This window comes from Eurytemora carolleeae, unplaced genomic scaffold, assembly GCF_000591075.1.
Source record: "Eurytemora carolleeae unplaced genomic scaffold, Eaff_2.0 scaffold21, whole genome shotgun sequence".
NCBI lineage: Eukaryota > Metazoa > Arthropoda > Copepoda > Calanoida > Temoridae > Eurytemora > Eurytemora carolleeae.
This window is the reverse complement of record NW_019396207.1, coordinates 253,633-274,494: the sequence shown is the minus strand read 5'-3', so window position 1 is coordinate 274,494 and position 20,862 is coordinate 253,633. Positions and strand designations below refer to the sequence as shown.

The 20,862-nt window shown below is 33.4% G+C and overlaps 1 protein-coding gene and 1 long non-coding RNA gene across 2 annotated transcripts in view; both read right to left on the bottom strand.

Annotated features, from left to right (window-relative positions):
• Positions 1–10,736: 10,736 nt before the first annotated feature.
• On the bottom strand, positions 10,737–11,745 carry LOC111698181 (uncharacterized). The gene is made up of 2 exons (XR_002764480.1): positions 11,367–11,745; positions 10,737–10,963 (listed from the first exon to the last, which is right to left on the bottom strand). It is a non-coding gene; the product is annotated as an uncharacterized LOC111698181 (long non-coding RNA).
• A 1,355-nt stretch (positions 11,746–13,100) lies between these two features.
• The window catches only part of LOC111698158 (ADAMTS-like protein 1), a 41,291-nt gene continuing 33,529 nt past the window's right edge, over positions 13,101–20,862 (bottom strand). Inside the window, exons 21-25 of the mRNA XM_023468415.1 lie at positions 17,238–17,309; positions 16,380–16,440; positions 14,312–14,572; positions 13,938–14,005; positions 13,101–13,687 (exon numbers count right to left, since the gene is read on the bottom strand). Of these exons, the coding sequence (XP_023324183.1) occupies positions 13,388–13,687; positions 13,938–14,005; positions 14,312–14,572; positions 16,380–16,440; positions 17,238–17,309 (762 nt within the window). The 3' untranslated portion in view covers positions 13,101–13,387. The remainder of the gene's footprint in view (positions 13,688–13,937; positions 14,006–14,311; positions 14,573–16,379; positions 16,441–17,237; positions 17,310–20,862) is intronic.

Sequence of the window (20,862 nt, the reverse complement as noted above, 5' to 3'; positions counted from 1 at the left end):
AGATTTTTTTCCGCACATGCGGCGCTGAATTACAAGACAGAGAGAGAGGATGCGCGTAACTTCTTTGGGCTTCTGCCTCAGAGTTATTGTGAACGTAAAACCTCTAAATCTTGAAAAGACTACATCTAGTGTTCTATCTTTATTGTTATTAATCTATGAGTAGACCACTTTATTAACCTTTTTTATTCATTAATGCAAACATAAATAATCACGTAGAACTCATTTTAATCTCTCATTTAAATTCCGTCAGAAGTAGTGAAAGAGACCCTATGTACTAAATTATTTCGTATACTAAGCCAAACAAGTATAAAATAACAAATATATCTTTTCATATCTCTGATTGGATAATGAAATAGATAGAAAGATAGATGTTACCGACATACTATTTCTATTGGTTCAGAATAGACAGCAAACACGTGACTGAACCCTGATTGGATCAGGCACTAATGGACTCGGCATACAGAAGTGACAGGATGATGTACTGTAAAGACGACCTGAAACTCTTTAAATATGACAACTCTCCAAGATCAAATTAATATGCTTTTTTATAGATTGGGAAAAAAATGAACAGGTTTGAAACTGCAGGGAATCATGATTATAAGGAAACATACAGTATAAATTCCGCACAGTCGTCTCTATAGTCTCATCCTTCGAGGGTAGCCCTGTATATTTGGCTTTTCAATGTCAAAGTTTGTTTGGGGGGATCGTAGATTGTTTTGGCTGTTAGTTTGTATCCAATAAACGTAGAAACGGCTGAACCAATCAGGCATAATTTTTTGTGAGGCTCTTATGATCATAGGGAAAACTTTACAGCCAGTCAGCATTATCAAATTTTGATTAAAATTTTTCTTAAACCTCCTGAAAATCAAATCTTATAAAAACCTGTATATTTGTTCAATGTACATTGAGAGAGTCGCGAAGCCAGATATTAAAAGCCAGTATGTATATATATGAAGAAAAAATTGAGGCCTATTGTAATTTACGTCGTACACCTTGTTTATAGTAAATATGCCAGTAGTAATTACGCAAATCCTGTATTGCGATAAACCCATTCCACGTATGTAGATATATATAACTCCGTCATACCCGTATTGTGATTGTTAACTACGTTATATATTTGTAAATATAACAACGCATAACTTGTAATTGAGCAGTTAATGACCCAATTCTAATCTGAACTAAGAAATACACCTCAGTTGGTAGAATAACTCCGTACTGTTTACTGCAAAAGAGTAAACCCAAAACCCCGTTAATTTGGGATCAATATATAGCTTGTTGATAGCTAGACTGGAACCCTGTTTTTATAAACCGGTAGGATCATCCCCATCATTTGGGATTGATATATAGCTTATTTTATAGCTAGGCTTATGTACTTGTGTGGCATTTAGAGCGTTGGATCGTCGCCATCATTTGGGATCGATAAAAAGCTTGTTTGATAGCTACGCTTGTGTCCCTTTGTGGCATTTAGATCACTGGATTAGTAGCTGGATTTTGATAGCTAGGCTTGTGTCTCTGTGTGGCATTTAGAGCCTGGGATTCAATCCTGATTGAGTTTGATAGCGGACGGATTGTACCTGGATAGATACTTTTCAAAAAACTTGCTTTGGAGTAGGTGTTTACTAAATATAAACGAATATGTATAACCACTGGTTTTACAAGAAGAACACTTATATATATTGATAACGTTGTGTCAATTTTATCAAAAACAAGAATTTGTCATTCAACATTGTTTCACAAAATGTGGACATGTTAATTGAATTTTAATTAAATACCGTTAACAATTAATCTCATTTTTAAAAATGTTTGGCATTAACCATTTTTTTTAAACTACCGGTATAAATGGCTTACAATAAAATGAAATAATGGCATCAATTTCTAGCATCACTTTGGTCTCTATTTTACTGTTTTAAATAAATTTAGTATCAATTCCATTCGTAAAAAAATTCTCCTGTTCACGGCATTAAGATTTAAGACAGTTTAGTAAAAAGTTAAAGAAAATGCCATTACATAATGTTTTTTTATATATTATTACACATTTTTTATGTTGGAATATTTGAAAAGTTTCATCAATATATATAGCCCCGCAATAGCGTAGTTAATTTCTCCCCTTCAAGACGTAACATTCCACCCTAATTTCCCCGCCCTTCCCGCCCACTTATTCTTCCTTAAGAACAGGGTGTCACAAAAATATATGCCCCCCCCCCTTCCTAAAAGGGTATTTAAGGGCTCTGGTGCTCGGCAGCTTAATCACAGCATTGAACATGATACATTTTAATGACAGGTTAATGATGTTTTCTGGGACACCCTGGACAATATTAGGGTGTGTCTCATGGTTGAATAGTAGGATTGGATTAAGAGTTTAATTTCTCTGAATTCCCGTGTTTCAAGAGAACAATGGTATTGACCAGGAGCAGATCTAATCTAATAATATGATCCGGCACCTTTACTTCAGGGGATAGAGGGCCTTCTGTTTAGATACAGGTACAACATTCCCTTCCTTCATCATATTTCTGGTACGCACCCCCCTCCCTTCCTTCATCATATTTCTGGTACGCACTCCCTCCCTTAATTAATTCCTTCATTATATTTCTGGTACTAGGCTTTTAGGGCACTTCGCGCCCATCCTCTAGTTCAACTTTTAATTGTGGCCTATCTTCTCTTTTTACAATAAAGAAAAGTTCGCAGATTTCAAAATATTTTTTGTGGATTTATCTAACAAAAATAATTTTTTTTTAAGACAACTGTTTGAAATTCTGAGCATCCATAAACCTTACCGGGGGTAATGTGAGGTCCCAAACAAAATGTGGGCCCAATCGGTTTGTAAAGAGAAACTAAACTGCTTTCCAAAAATCCCACTATAGGCAACACAAATCTTTCTGAAGATAATATCACATCGAGAAATACAAATAGTATCCAGGGACTTATTCAGGGAATCAGAACCCCTGACATAAATTGAGACATCATGTTCTAGATTGCAGACATGAAAACCCCTGACATAAATTGGGACATCATGTTCTAGATTGAAGACATTATAACTCCTGACATAAATGGGGACATCATGTTCTAGATTGAAGACATGAGAACCTCTGACAAAAATGGGGACATCATGTTCTAGATTGCAGACATGAGAACCCCTGACATAAATGGGGAGATCATGTTCTAGATTGCAGACATGAAAGCCCCTGACATAAATTGGGACATCATGTTCTAGATTGCAGACATGAGAACCCCTGACATAAATTGGGACATCATGTTCTAGATTGCAGACATGAAAACCCCTGACATAAATTGGGACATCATGTTCTAGATTGCAGACATAAGAACCCCTGCCATAAATTGGGACATCATGTTCTAGATCGCAGATATGAGAACCCCTGACATAAATTGGGACATCATGTTCTAGATTGCATAGGTTTGACAGGTCTCGTATAAAAGTATATCTGCGTGATGTCGGAAAACAAGATTATTAGATTCAAGACTTTAAACTTCGTTTCCTTCAGTAGAAAATAATCTTAGATTTGAAATTATAATATGTTTCATATCACGATTCATAGACGTACACACAGATATACGGTCATGACACACCAACACACACATAGACGCAAGGATGTAAGGCAAGGAAAGTCAATTGCGGTTGTGTATACTCTGTGTACATATTGCATAGACGGAAATTGACGTATACCAACAAGGATAAACGGTCATACACATCATACGCACATACATGGTCATTGACGAACATAAACAAAAAGACAGAGATCTTTAGATCTTTAGACGTAATTTTTAATCTGCAGAAGCTTGTATGACCTATGTTGTAACCAGGGGCGGATACAGGGTTTAAGTGAGGGGGGGGGGGCAAGATTATTTTAGGAACCAAAAATGCATAATTAGGGACAAAAATCGCGGCGCACGCGAAATTTTTTTTTGACTTAAAAGACTCAAAAAGAGTCAAAATTAATGACTAAAGACTTAAAAACTAGATTTTAAACTATTCACACATTATAGTTTATTAAGATAGATATTTTTCCTGTTTTGCACTATAGGGTTTCTTTCCCTTAAGCATGCTATTGAGAAACTATTCTGAAACAAGGAACACAAAATTCCAAATTCAGGGGGGAGCTACGCCCCTCCCTGAATCTGTCAGGGGGTGGCGAATGTCCCCCCCCCCCCCCCCCCCTGTATCCGCCCCTGGTTGTAACTGTACACTATTTAATGAAAAGAAGATTAAATTTGTCTCCAATAAATGCAACTAATTAAAATGATAATTAGGTTTTGCACGCAGTAAATCAAATCCAAATAAAACAACATGAAATATAGATGTTCTTCTTATTAAAGTATATTACAACATACTCAGAGGTCAAACATTAATGAGGACAGTTGTATATGTTTATATATACGTATACTACCTTGGTAACCATGGATATATAATAGAATGGATATATTATAGACAAGGGTTTGATGTAATTTTATGGCTGGGGATGCAGTATACGTTAGAGATTGAACCCTGGACATACAATTTGTCTTTGGTTTTTGTAAAGTTAATAGTTGTCAAAGGAGTATAGAAAACATTGTCTTTAAAACTTTGTAAAATTTAATCTCTTTCTTTGTATCATAAAAATTGTTGGAGATACTAAAGAACTGAACAACCTTGTTAATATTTTATACTTTGAATTTAAGACTTTCTCAATATCTCAGTCAATTCTTAAAGTACAAAAAACAGACCACATTTTGGAAATTTCAAAACAAGGTCCATTTGATGCTACCCAACTCTTGGGAGGCAAAGTTATGTTCACAAGATTTTAGCTTCAGTACCTTATTTCTGCTTACTCCAGGGCCCCCGATCTAACAAAGTTCTCTAATTTGGACCCTGAACTTCACTTCAAACTTTTTTAAAACTACAAATAATTTCTATACAATGAACGATAATCAGAATGAAAATTTGTTAGATTGAAACCATAGATACACCATGCAGGGATTCAAAATGTTTTCCAAAAATCTAGGGTTCACTTAGTTTTAATAGCTGTGAAGCACACCCACAAAATTCCATGTACGCTGGCCCAGAATAGTATAGATAGAATCACATCTATAAGCGGGTCGTGTTGGTAACCCAGAGCTTTACGTAGAAACTGAAATTTCTCTATTAAAGTCGATCATTCTAAAACTTAAAATCAAGCTAAGAACATTCTTGTGGTTCTTCCGAGTTCCTCAATAAAGATTTGAGACAAATCGGTCAAGGGGTTCATAAGTTTTGATTAGAGATACAAACAAACAAACTAACTATATACAAGCAGACAAACATGAGATTAATTACTACTTTATGTTTAAAGATAAATATATGTAAACTTGGCTTAAATTTCAACTTTTAATTGTGTAGCTTTATCTGCGAGCATCTTCTGTTTGTACAATATAAAACAATAACAAAAAATGTTTGCGGATTTAAAAATATTTTTCGCGCATTTCCAAAATTTTACAAAAATCAAATTTTTTTGAGACAAAGGTTTCTAATTTTTATCATCCATAAACCTTCCCTGGGGTCCCATTTAAAATTTGGGCCTGATCTGTTTAGCTGTTTTGGCGTTAAAAGGGACAAACCTAAAGAATTTGTCCACAAAACTGCATACTCAGTTTAACTACAGGGTGTCCCACGAAACATGACAGTATGCAGGACGACTTGAATGTCGTCTTGATTTTTGATATAATTTGCTGCGTTTATTTTTCAACCTAATTTTAGAAGTATATTTCTAGAGATAATAACCACAAAATTTCCCTTGTCCTGCCATTTCCAAAATTTGGTCTGCCTTTTTTGTGCTTCCAATATTGCCCGAGATATGAAGAATTTCGTTCAGATTTCGACAATTTTGCTTTTATTTAACAAAATTGAAATTTGAACCAAACTCTTTATATCTCCAGTACTATTGAAAGCACAAAAAACGCAGACCACTTTTTGGAAATGCCAGGGCTAGAAGAATTATGTGATAGTTGTTTCAAGAAATATACATGTTAAAGTAGATAGAAGACTAAATGTCACAAATAAATTCAAATACCAAAGACGACTTTCAAGTCGTCTTGCTATTGTCATGTTTCGTGGAACACCCTGTACCTTACATAGGCTGTTTGTCCCTTTAATGGATACAAATGGAAAGAAAGATAGACCTACAAGCAAAGTATATTTATGTAATTGTATATATACTAGATTCAAGGTAAGAAGTTGAAGCACACTAACGACGGATTTATGTAATGCATATCCCAGGGTAAGGAGAAGATCCCTAAGGTCCAAGGTGAGATAAAGAACACTATAGTCGGATATAAGTACGAAAATTATATACGGCTCAGGGTGAGAGAAAGAATACTACAGACAAGATTGCATTGCTCCAGATAGAAGCAAGATCATTGAAATGGATTTGAAGTTATTCTGCTTGACTCAAGGTGGAAGAAGAAGCCTAAAGGGTGTATACTATATATTGAGAGAAGTCAAATATAGAGATATTTCCCCGCTGATTGGTAACAATCCACCTCATTTACTCATAACAAAAAGACGAGTCTCCAGTTTGATCTGAACATATAGAAAATATATTTAATAAACAGCAAATTGAATCTAACATTAAACATTTTCACTGAAAGGGACTGTAAGCGTACTTTCACGCGACCTTACATGTAAAGATGGCAATACTCTTGAACCCGTTATCGGATCAATAATGTCGAAGATATTGTCGTTTTTCTAGGTTTATTTCTAAATGTTTTTCAGTAGGTTGATCTAGTCACATTTGAAGAGAAACTACAATTGAAAATAATTATCTTTACAAATGTTAAACATAAATATATATTTCAAACTTGATTTGGCAAAGCTTTTAAAGGGATTGACCGCCAATTAGGGTTTCCAATAGCAAATCCTTTGCGCGCAACTGTTTTCGAATTGTTGTACATTTTTCTACATCGTTTTTGAATAATAAGTTTTATAAAACCAATTCTCAAAATAATCCCTCCAAAATGGACAATCAACGATTATTTCAAATATTGAATTTGCTGAACAAATATGCACCGTAAAAACGTCTGATAGGTCTCAAATGAATCCTAAAAAAATACTGCAATCTCAGTTCAACTAGCAAACAGTGCCGGTCACTCCCTTTAAGGGTACCTGAAAATTATACTTATAGTCCCTTTAACCAAGAATATTTTCATCCTATCTTAAAGTTTTTAAATAACATGTAAAAAGGTAAAAATGTAAAATTTTTACCAATTACGTATTGAAAAAGAAAAACAAGTCTTTATACGGTTCAGTTTGAAAAAATTACATTTTAATGTTGCTATTTGTACAAATGTCCGAGTAAGACTTTTTTCTCCCAAACTTTGCAAATTGTCTAAAAAGTTTTTAAATATATTTATATCTTGTCTTACGTGGGGGGGGGGGGGGGGGGTGTGTACACTGTACAGGATATACCAAGAAAAAATATTTTAGAATTATAAAACAATTTTGCATTCAAAATAAATTTGGAAAAAAAGGTTTAATCTTTCTTGTCCGGAGGGGAGATTAATTTCTTGCTTTAAATTTCTTTACAGTGATAACCAGAAAACAAAGGAATAGAAAGACGACAATATATAATTATAGCGTTTTGATGTTGTTAAAAAGCAAATATTTTTACTATTTACTTAGGAAAGCACATTTTAATTAAAAAGGGTCTATTTACACTGTACAATTGCTATGATTAATGTACATTGAGCTAGTTTAAGACCTAACTTGAGTTTAAAAGTCGTCTTCCTATTTCAGAGTTTTCTGGTTATCAATGTAGGTAAAATAATTTTTTCTAAGCTCGCTTGATTAACATATTTACTTTAAAAAATACATATCTTCAGAACAATTAGATTTTGAAGAACTATCTAGGAGGAATTATGCTGGGGGAAAAAATAAGGATTTCCCCCCAAATAATTTTAATATTCCACGTGCAACGCCGGGCACTTGAACTTGAAGATAATACTGCTGACGTAATTTCAAATGGCTTGCCAGATTCACAACTGTACCCTTCCAATCTTTGTCTGAGCAAAAACAGAGGAGATATCCTCGTTTTTCCATCTTAAAAACTGTTAAATTCTGTAAATTACGTTCTATTTCTCTGCTGCAGAAAACCACAGAATTAATTTATCAATCTTTAGACAAAAAAACCGAGGACATTTTCATAGTTTTTAAAGAACGAGGAGTGTTTGCATGGGCCTCTCTAAATGGGATAATGATGTCACTTGAAATTACGTCTACCACTCGTGTATGCCGAGTCCATTATAGCGCCTAATCCAATCAGGGTTTAGTCATGTGTTTGATGTCTATTCTGAACCTCTCTGTAGTCCCGATTCAAGGACTATATATTATAATGTATCCCTCTGAATAGTTCTCTCAATTCCTGAGACTACTTACCTTTGTAGTCCACGAACAAAAGGTAAAATTGAAAAAAATTGCAAAGCACCAAGAAATTTTTTAACTATACTTTTTAAGGGGGAAAACACCCCTTTGATGATGAGGGCAAGCTCTTTTTTATTACCCAGAATACCTGATTTTTACCTTTGCTCATAAATCCCAGGGGGGGCACGAGGACTACTGCCCCCCACTGTGTACGCGTCTGTGCATAATGCATATAGCAATCTATAGTTGTTTATCAAGTATGCAGTGGGGTGGAGATTTTAGATAAAATTGAAATACTACGTTAAATTTTTTAAAAAAATGGCGTGAAGCGCCAAGAAAATTTTCAACTATACTTTTTAAGGGGGAAACACCCCTTTGTTGATGAGGGCAAGCTCTTTTTTTTACCCAGAACACCTGATTTTTACCTTTGCCCAAAAATCCCAGGGGGGCAAGAGAACTACTGCCCCCCCCCCTGTGTACGCTACTGGGCGGTAACATTTATCTTTCTATCTATCTCATTATCCAATTAGAATTATGAATCAGTAAATGGAAATATTTACTTCTACTGAAACTATAGTGAGCTACAGTCCCTATTGTAAGGAACTCTCAGTTAATGCAGGACAGTGCATATTACATGAATATATTTGTTTTCTGATTGCATTTTACAACTTTAGGACTCAACGGGATTCAGTCTAAACTTGGAGTATTCAAAAACCATGACAAGCGAAAGAGATAAAACATTTTACTCGACTAAAACCGTAAAAATTTGAAGGGATTTTAATGCTTAATTTTTAATGAGATAATAACTCTAGACTAACCAGGGCTGAAGTGTTCTTCAATTTTAATTAAACCCCGTTTTGGTCAATAATTTGACAAGCTTTAAACTTCCAAAGTTGTTTTTATTAGCCTTTTATTTTAAATGTATCAGCCGAAAAAAAAAATGTTGACAAAATGTCAGATTTTGATCGAAAGTCATAGTTTACTAGACCAAGGACCGAATTATAAAATCAGTGTGAAATGTTCCCTACAACTTTAACCTTGTTTTTTTTTCTTCAAAAATAATTTGGTAAACTTAATAAGACTATATTTCAGACTGAAGGACAAATCAAACCTTGAGTTCCAAGAATTCAAGAGTTTGAAGTTAACGTTTCATCCTTTGTGGATAACCCTGTAAATCTTTAATACAGCAAATCGAAGTTAAAAATTTGAACCTTTTCTTGAAAACCTAATTTCATTATTTAAGATAGGCATCGTATATTTGAGTGGCTTATCTATTGGATAAAATTTAATATCTTAGTATTCCCTATTTTTAGTTACTCCCGGAGATAAACATGATTTTTCATCCAGCTGGAAGAAAATGGTTTTCCATCTGCATGGTTTTTGTGATACTCAGAGTAAACCTGAACCTCTTCTTTACATTGCAGTTATAGGAGTTCAGAGTATGTAGAAAAGATATATGCCAAGAGATTGCCACTTGTAAGGCGTCGGGTCATGTGGGTTGCCGTACAAAAGTTGGACCCAATCGGTTTAGCCGTTTATTGGATTCAACCAGACAGACAGACAAGTAAAATTTAATATATATAGATTTCTCTTACTGCACGCATCTATTTATTAACCTTTCAAACTATATGGAGAATAAGAGATATTTCTTGAGTATTATTTGTATTAGCTTGGGAACCCAGTGTTGCCCAGGAGAGTCATAGTTAGTCCCACCGTTCACCCGCCCTTTGTCGTAAGAAACGATTTTAGCTATTTTTCCTGTTAAAAGGTCGACCCTCTCAACTTATAATCTCAATACTAAACTAAGAACATTCCTGTGGGTCTCCCGAGTGCCCCAATCAAAATTTGAGGCAAATCGGTTCAAGGGTTCCTGAGTTATAAAAGGACATACAAACAGAGATTATAACTTTATATATATCTATATATAAAGATATACTCCTAGTTTTCCTTTCAACTCCTCATCCACCCAATTAATTCCTAGTTAGTTCTGATATTAGGAGAAACCACATTTTCTCTGTAATTTCAGTAAAGAATGTTAAACAACTTATTTTGTGGTTTCTAAGGGAGCCAAGGACCACCCAGACTCCCCCCCCCCCATATACCTTATCAACAAAACATGAGCTTTGGCTTGGTAGCCTTCCGCAAATGAATATATAGCTTAATCATAATGTAATGTTTAGTCTGCTGACTTTTGGTTTTATTACTGTATTTAGATTTTTACATGCAGCAAAGCACTTGCTACCAGTTCTAGGTTTGGAGGACATATTGGCAAAATCCAGATAGGATTAGAGTTCATTGAAACTTAGTTTATGAGCTTCAGACATACAGTCAAACATCGTACAATCCTAGATAGAGAGAATTGAAATATATTTTATTCAAATCTAAACATTTAAATTTACAAATATCTATGTATTTATGACGAAGGAACATTTGGAGGATAAATCCTCAAAAATATTTTCGCAAACTACGAACCCAATCTACACTGTACGGGGGGGGGGGTCTACAATAGCAAATACAGGAGATAAGTATTTTGAGCAAAAAATACTACATAAAGAGGAGTTTTTTAAAAGTAGGATCCTTATAAGATTTATAAGAATCCTACATAAAAAAACAAGTTTTTAAGATTTTTTCCAAAAATCGGGGTTGCAAGCCTGAAAATTACAACCCAGAATTTTGAAATCTGAAAACAATAATATTTCACAGCCTTTCATCACAGCTTACACATACCTTCCATCCTTGTGCGTACAAATGCGTTTTTAAAGGAAAATATTGCGTAAAAAGCGTAAATGTGAGCTTTGTTTCTATCTATTTAAATACGAAGAATAAGTCTGAAATTTCAAAAGTATTTATATAACGATGGAAGGTATCTGTAGATTAAGATATTTTTAGGTTATGTACTTGCAGTACACTGTGCACTAAATTGTACAACATTTACAACCTAAAAATTAGAACAATTTATTTACAATATCAACTGGTGTACCTTGCCCAACAAGAGGTGTACTGTACAATATACATAGAGTTTTTACAAACTGAATTCTATACAATATTAACTGTATAAATTAGTTGAATGTATTCAATAACCATAAGAGGGTTGGACCAAAAATAAAAATCTCATTAAAAATTATTCAGTTTCAAAGTTTAATGGTGTTTGCATGAATTTTAATGAGAATTTCTCGTTTAAAACTGTTTAAGCTACAACACCAATTTAAAGCAAATACGGAGTAAAATTAAAAAAAAAAAATTTTATTCAAATTTTGAAATTGATTTGAAAGATGTTTTTGTAGAAAAGAATGAATTTATTAGTTTTTTCCTAAAAGGAATTGAGTCTAATTCACAAACACTTTTTTCTAATACCAATATCTTTGCCACCTGATGGTGCTAACCTTTGATATTTTAAACTTAGATTCTTTCATCTAACAAAATTCATAGTTAGAAATATCAAAGGTTTACGACATTGGGTTGCTAAGATATAGAGATTAGAAAATCATAGTTTGTGACAAAGACTCAATTCCTTTAAGAAAAAACAAAATCTTGATGTTAAGATATCATTAATGTTTAAAATTGAAAAGTCTTTAGATTAAAAAAACAAGAAATGGGGGGGGGGGAGAGATAAAGGACCTTTCTTGTTATTTAATATTATTTTGGAAAACGACAGGATCCAATCAAAAGTAAGACAAAAAAAAAATTCTTCAGAATTTTTTTTTTTGAAAAACCTTTTCATGAATATTCTTATATTTCCCTGGAAGAAACCTATTGAACTATAAAATAGAGGGAATAATGAAAACTTCTAGATTCAAGATAATTAAAATATGTCAATGATCGAATTAATTTTATCCCATGGCCAGGCTATTAAAATACATGAGAAGCTGGTTCCAGAGTTTTTTTTACATTAAATGTTCATTGGTCAATTAGTTATGAAAGCCTTGTTAAATTAGTGAAAGCCAAGAACTAAAATCTGAACCAAAAATCAACTGTGAAACCAAGATCTGTTGACAAGATCAACTGTCAAACCAAGAACTCCTCACCAAGATCAACTTTATACTAAGATCAACTTTATACTAAGATATGTTGACCTAGATCAACTGTGACACCAAGATGTGTTGATAAATATCAACTGTAACACCAAAATCTTTAAACAAATATCAACTTTAAACCGAGAACTCTTGACCAAGATCAAATTGAGACTAGGATAAACTTAAAACCTAGATCTGTTGTGTCAGATCAACTATGACACCAAGATCAGTTGACAAAGATCAACTTAAAATCAAGATCTGTTAACCAATATCAACTTAAAACCAAGATCTGTTGACATCAACTTTAGTCCAAGGTCTGTTGACGAAGATCAACTTTAAACCAAGATCTGTTAACCAAGATCAACTTTAAACCAAGATCTGTAAACCAAAGCAACTTTAAACCAAGATCTGTTGACCAAGATCAACTTTAGACCATTATTGAATTAAATGCAGGTCTCTTGTAATCACCAGATCAATTGAATGATTAATGAATTGATCAGGAAACCTAATTAATCCTTTAAATAATTTATTTATTTTAAGTAGTTCTATTCTGTTCTCCCTCTGAACCCAATATAAGTAATATTGGTTTGAGATTACAGTGACCATTCCAACCTTGGTTTTGTTGGTTCTTGGTTTAGTTTAGTTAATATCATAATTTAGAGACGTTTAAGTTTCAGCCTGGCTGAGTAAAACTGCGCTAGGACATAAATTAGATAATATTTAAAGTATACAACTTTAATAGCTGTCCGAGAAGATTTGAAATGACTTAATTAAATTTTTCTTTACTATGGGCCCCCTAAAAGGAGAAGAGGGAGGTGGGCCACAAGATAAATATTAAAAACCAGAATAAATGTCGTAGGAACATGTTCTTTGTCACAGATCTCCAGATTTTAATGATTTTAGTCTTGAACAGCTATGCCTGGTCCAAATATTACACTCACTGGTTTTAACAATTTTCAAGAGAAATAGAGTATCTTTGATTTTTCAGCTACCTAGAACACGTTTTACAGCATTGTTCAGAATATTTTGAAGAGTTGCACATATTATACGATTTTATAACAGGACAGAACTTGCTAGTGTCCTGACACGGGGATCCTGTCTCACGTCCGTCACGTCCTGCAACCTGGATTACAGGTAGAGGATCCCAGGATTCACAAGGAGGAGCCTCGCAAGCCATGAGGCTGGTAGGCCGGTTTTCCTCGCACTCGTGGCTTGGAGCGTGGCCGCCTCGTAACCATTCACAGGAAACAGATCGTCTGCGATCGCTTCGACCGCAGGTCTTAGAGCACTGTAATAGATAGAGTTTAAAAATGGAGCCATAATAATAACAACCAAAAAAATTAGTATAAAACAACCTTGGGAACCCAGCTTTGCCTGGGAAACTAAAATGTCATTAAGAAAGTGAACAAACTTAATTTAGGATTTTTAATCAAGCTCAGTACAACCCCTTGCGTTTATCAATGTCGCCCCAAAAAACGTAAAATAGGGCTTCATGAGTTATGATCGGACAAACAAACAAACTGAGATGAAAGATGTACCGGAGAACATAATTCTTCATCTACCCGGCGGCCATCTTGGACACAGTCAACAGATCGAGTCATCAATCCTGGACAAAAATATGAAGAAGGTGGACTAATTTAAATGAATAATAGTGTAAATTATAAATAAAGGAATTGAGTCTTTGCTACAAACAGTTATTTTCTAATCCCTAAATCTTTGCAACCCAATGTCGTAGACCTTATATATTTGTACCTATGCATTTTGTTAGAGCAAATAATCTAAGTTTGTGACAAAGATTCAATTTATTTCTATTCATATCATAAAAAGAAGAATGTTAAAACGAATTTTGAATGTTGCTGTGACATCTAACAACGATTAACAGCAATAACTTATAACTGAAATAAAGTCCAACCTGTCCTTGCAGAAAGACAGTCTGCAATATTGCATGGACTCCAAGGACTGTTTATCCACCTCGGGCAGTCCCCACCACATCTTCGAATAGTCTTAGGTTTAATCAGTCCCGCGGACTCACAGAAGCTCTCCGGGTACTCCTGGGACTTATCCCGCTCCGTGAACGTCATGAAACAGGAGACGGTTCGACTCTGGTGTCCTTTACAGGACCCTGAGCAGGGACTCCAGTCTCCAGGTCTCCAGGATAGAGGAGAACTTGAACCTGTGAATATATCAAGGTTAGGATGTATTGTATAAAACAGTGTTGAAGTTTTCTCAAGTATTTGAATATTTCCTGTGGGATTGTTGAGTGCAGGCTTTAAAATCTTATGCAAATACAGAGAACAGAGTGTATACAATATACAATATACATTATATACATACTTTTACATTGTATATAATTAGCGGCTGCCATACTAGTCTGAGTAGATCATTTACTTAATAATATAGAAGAACATATAGAAGAATATATAAGAACAATAAAAAAAGCATCCTATGGGTTTCTTTTCAAGTAGATCAAAGCTAAATCTATTTGTTTATTTTATTATAAAAAATGCATAAAACGTATAAAAAGAAACTATTTTAATTTTATAAAATACAAAAAGAGGATTTTTAAACTTACAGAAAGCTAAAAGGAACAATTAAATTATTCAAAATTAAGAAAGGAACTGATATGATATTATAGAAAGCAGAAAGGACGTGTTTATTCTTAAAAGTTCTAGAAAGGAATTATTTGATCTTAAATAATCTAGAAAGGAAGTAATTTGTCCTATATTAGAATTAATATGTCCTAACAGACGACAAGGGAGGACAGGCTTAAAAGATGGAAACCTGAACAAAAAGTTGGAAAAGCTAAGATTCATTATTTCTTGTTATTTGTCTAGTTCTCAGTTCTCACAAATATATTTTATAATTTCTTAAAGCACGGAATTTCTATACTGCACAGGATGTCCAAAATATATTCAATGTCCTGAAAAACTAGCCGCATTGGGTGTGCAACAAATTTTATAATTCGGCCGGTATTTCTTAGTCACATATTTGAAGAGGGGTATTCAGTAATTCAAGCAAACGTAAAAAAAAGAACATTAATTTTAATACTTCATTATTTTTTAAGCCTATAACACCCCCAAGCCACCTATGAGTGTCCACAAAAAAATTTCAGCCCAATCGGTCCAGCTGTTTGGCCGGCTATATGAATGTCTTGTTTTACTATATAGATTAAATAAGGATGTATCCGAATAGTGTACACTTAACATGACGTAATTGGATGCAGTATTAATTTTGAATTCAAACAATCAACATTAAAACTCTAGCTATCAAATAAATTAAATATTTGTAGGTGTTAAAAATGGTTGGAAATTAACGACATGGTTATAAATTTGTTTCATCAGTTATAGGATAGGATGCTCTGCTGCTAAGATAAAGCTAAAATTGTAATTTTGTTACGTATCTCATTTGTATGAAAAATACCAAATATTTAAAAAAAAATTTTGCTAGATGTCATTAAGTAGAGTTTTCGATAAGTTTACAGCAGAATTTTAGGCCAGTAAATTGAGCAAGGACCAAACAAAAACTTTGAAGGTTTGCAGGGGATAAAAAACTCTCTTTGAGTAATACTATCATCTATTTAATTGTTTACCTATGTATATAAAGCTAATCACGCTTTGTCTGAAGGATTTGAAAGGTAGAGTAAAAATTGACTTAAATTCGATACATCTCAGACGACAGAGATAATTATTCAGTTTTCCATGTGGACCAATACTTATATATCTTGACTACACTACCCAATATCAAAATGTGTTAAAACCATTCAGGAATATGATTAAATATCTTACAGTGAATTAAGTGCAATTATAAATGTTCTTTATTTTCAGTTTTTACACTTTTTTATTGAATCTTGAAAAAAAAAACATGTCAACTATTGTGAGAAAATTTAGTTTTCCTTGTTATTTTTGACACTTGTGACGTCGTGTATGATTTCTCCATTTCTCTGTTGCCACCTATTATACTTGATAATGTATTTTGAATACCTGATATTTTCTTCTGTTTTCTACCCTTGTGTTTGGACTGATGACGCCTCTTGTTCAAAACCTAAACAGTTTCATACTTCAGATTCATTTACTTTTTCATACAAATTATCAATTGGATGAAAGTTTTTTTGTTTGATATATTATTTACCCCCCCCCCCCACACACACATCACTCCACATCCAATGTGTGGTATTGGAGTACATCCAATTGATAAAAAAATGTCTTAATCTTCGCAACTCGATGTCGTAGACCTTTCCCTTTTAAGCTTATCTTCAGAAATAGACTTATTTTTTATTTAAAACGAGAGTTAATTGACCCAAAATAAATTATTAACCCTCGGAAAATTTGAATCAATGGAAGTTTAAAACCCCAAGGGATGATAAATAGATGAAAATTATTGCATATAAAAAAACGGATTTTGAGTTTTGAAAGTTTTTTATTTACGTGTAATGTCGGATATGGTTTATATGTTTATACATGCTCCCACACAAGAATACCTATTTGTTTATGACCACATTATGTTTACTTGTATAGATTATGTTAGTATAGTGGCTCCACTGCACTATAGGAAATATGTATTTATTTTATTTTGCCCAACTATACACTTCCCAATTCTTTGTATAATTCGTTACATATTAATATCATTTCGGTACTATTTTATTTCTATTTTATGTTTTTAAGGATTTAGAGGTAAAAACTTTCAGTACAGATTACAAAAATACCGCGTAAAGCATGGTTTTTGATCAAGGTCCATACTTTTCATTTTTCGCATTCACTCAAATTAACTTTTAAAATTTTAAAATATCTGTTTATCGCGCCGACGCCGCGTCATTTTCTTAAAAACAAATCCATATTTACCTGAACAAGGAGAGAGACTAAAACTAAGCAAAATGATATTTGATTAGTTCTAGCTCCTCCTGATATTCTCTCCTTCAATGCAGCAAAATAAATGATTATTAATTACGATAAAAAATTAATTAAAGAAATAATCTCTTGCCTTAAACTTGAATTTTTGTACACATATTTGATCCCGACATGACCCCCCCTCCCTTATCAGGTAATAACAGTCCAACTGCAGTCACCGTACTGTAAATGTCTGATATTTTGTCCTGGAACGACCTCTAAGTCTAATCAGCTAGTAACTGCCCAACAGTACCGTACATGTCCCCTATTTTGTCCCGGTATGACCCTCAAATCAGTTGTAGTAAAATATTAAAAAAGTGATTATAATATTAATCATTTAAATATTTGCACTTCAGAATATTGAGTACATTGTGTATTTTATTTTGTCTAATTTAAGAAAGAAAATTTATGACAGTAATACTATGTTTCACGTGAAACTAAAGTAATTTGTATGTAAGATTAAAATCTTAAATGTTTTCAATCATAAATCAAAATTAAAGGAGTAGCAAGGTCACAAAATCGTACCAGTAATGTCACATAAAATTGAATTTCTCCTTGTGTCTAGTTTGCAGTGGAATACTTTATGGTTTGTAGAACGCACCTCTGATCCTTCAGTAAAAGTAAATTCAACCTAAAGTCTGACCGCGTCAACCTTGTTGCACCGGCTAGTCCTATTGAGTGTCTGCTTTATTTACCCAATGTAGTTAAAATGTACTACGGCTGCCCGTGGTCATAATATTACATATTCACATATACAATACAAATTCACGTGTTTTAAGCAATATTAATATTATGTGTCAGAAAAACTTTTTTTGATGACCATAAAAACAGCAAAGTTAATAATGTTTCAATTTTAGTTGACATTTTAAGTCGGCATCAGATAGGAGACAGCGGACAGCTGACAGAAAGGGGACAGCGGACATTTGACAAATATGGGACAGAGGACAGTTGAGAAAAGGGATCGGGCCAGTAAAGTATTGACGAGGGACAAGGGGCACCGGTGCGGCAAATCATCATTTAGAAAAATTGAATATTGGAGAATACAGCTGAGAGTAACTAGACCTTACAAAAGTAAATAAAAAATTTTGGGGTTTCTTTTAATTCGATTCTTAGTAAAATCTCGATGCTCATTTTATTTTATTTGTTTGATGGGAATTTTTTCAGACAGTTGATTACATTGATAAATTGTATTTTTTAATAAAAATCAATTCGTAAATAAAAAAATATCTCTTTGCATAAAATGTGTTGGTTGGTATTCACTTTACATACTCCCAGTATCTGCATACACAATATTTATATTTATATCAATACAACGATAAATCATAATATATCAAAATATTTCTCAATATATCCCTCGTCCTCCATTTTTATTTATATTATTCAGGTTAAAGAACTTCCGTTTATTGTGTTAAACAGTAAACTACTAACTTTATAAATACAAGATTAAAGGGACTGTAAGCGTAATTTCATGTCACCCTCTGTGCAAAGATGGCAGAGCCCGATTCACAACCGTACACTTGAACATTTTTCCGTCCAAGTATGAATTAGACAGGAATTGTCCGAAATAAGTAATTTTAAGCCAAGAATAAGATTAGTTCTACAGTCCCCCATAAGAATTCATACTCTAAAAATTAGACACAATTAGACTAATTCCGTTCTGCTTATGATATCACCGTATATATATATACTCTGTATACTGTATTCTAATTCCATTCTGCTTATACAGGATATGACTGTATGTATATACTCTGTATACTGTATACTAATTCCATTCCACTTATACAGGATATGACTGTATGTATATACTCTGTATACTGTATTCTAATTCCATTCTGCTTTTACAGGATATGACTGTATGTATATACTCTGTATACTGTATATTAATTCCATTCTGCTTATACAGTATATGACTGTATGTATATACTCTGTATACTGTATACTAATTCCATTCTGCTTATACAGGATATGACTGTATGTATATTCTCTGTATACTGTATTCTAATTCCATTCTGCTTATACAGGATATGACTGTATGTATATACTCTGTATACTGTATACTAATTCCATTCTGCTTATACAGGATATCACTGTATGTATATACTCTGTATACTGTAAACTAATTCCATTCCGCTTATACAGGATATCACTGTATGTATATACTCTGTATACTGTATACTAATTACATTCTGCTTATACAGGATATCACTGTATGTATATACTCTCCAGAACTCCGCTTTGATTACAGTGTAGAGTAATTTGGGTTCCGTTGAAACATACGAATTGAGATAGTACCTTGAGTATTGGTATGTTCTTGTACCATAGAGTATTGATATTGATTGCTAGTGTCCGTATTGACACCGATAGCTAACGAGATCGCGCCCAGGTTCAGGGATTGATAAGTAACTGGATTGTAGCCGTGTGGATCATGTACGGTTTGAGACATTGTTCAATTTATTGCTAGTATCCTTATTGACACCGATAGCTAACGAGATCGCGTCCGGGTTGTGGCGTTGATAAGTCACGGGTTTGTAGCTGTGTGGATCATGTCCAGTTAGAATTAAATCATGGACTGGTTGAACCTGGACTGATACAGTTTATGTGACGAACCTTTAAAGGGAGTATTCGCGAAAAATGAAAGGGGGGTATAGGCTTAATGCGATAAAAAAGCGCTTTTGATCGCTACTAATCTTACTTCTATCTGTTGCGTCTATAATGAGAAAATTGTTAAAGACGTCTCATACCGAATAACTTAGCGGCCATACAAATTGAGAAAATTGCAACATACGACTTGGACCGTTAAAAAAATCAATTTAATTTCTAACAAATCATTCAGATATTACAACCTATAGTCATCGATTATCTTTCGCCACATTTGTATATAGTTTATATTTTATAATATTTTTTAATTAATTTGTTTGTTTCTCTTGTCGCTTTCGCAACTATCTAAGAATGCCGCACACCACTCACAATTTTCGAAATCCGTTGAAAAAATAAAATATTATAAAATATAAACAATATACAAATGTGGCAAAAGATAATCGATGATTATAGGTTGTAATATCTAAATGATTTGTTTGAAATTAAATTGATTGTTTACGGTCTAAGTAGTATGTTGCAATTTTCTCAATTTGTATGGCCGCTAAGTTATTCGGTATGAGGCGTCTTTAACAATTTTCTCCTTATAGACGCAACAGATAGAAGTAAGATTAGTAGCGATCAAAAGCGCTTTTTTATCGCATTAAGCCTATATCCCCTTTCATTTTTCGCGAACACTCCCTTTAAGAGTACGGCATTTACTACATGTATATACTGTATACTGTACATCAATAATGTTTGCAGAGACGTCACTAAAAGTCCTCCTAAGGCTGGGGAAATGAAATGTTAGACATTCTCAGGCAAGACATAAAAAGAAAAAGGTAAAATTTAAATTTAAAAAATAAGCAAGTTAAAATTTCAATTATCATAAGAGGCTTTGAACGGGAATGAAAACTTTAAAAACCCTGTCGATTATATAAATCAAAAATTATTCAGAAACTTTAAGATTTACTATTCTTTTATCATTGACAACTTTTTATCTGTG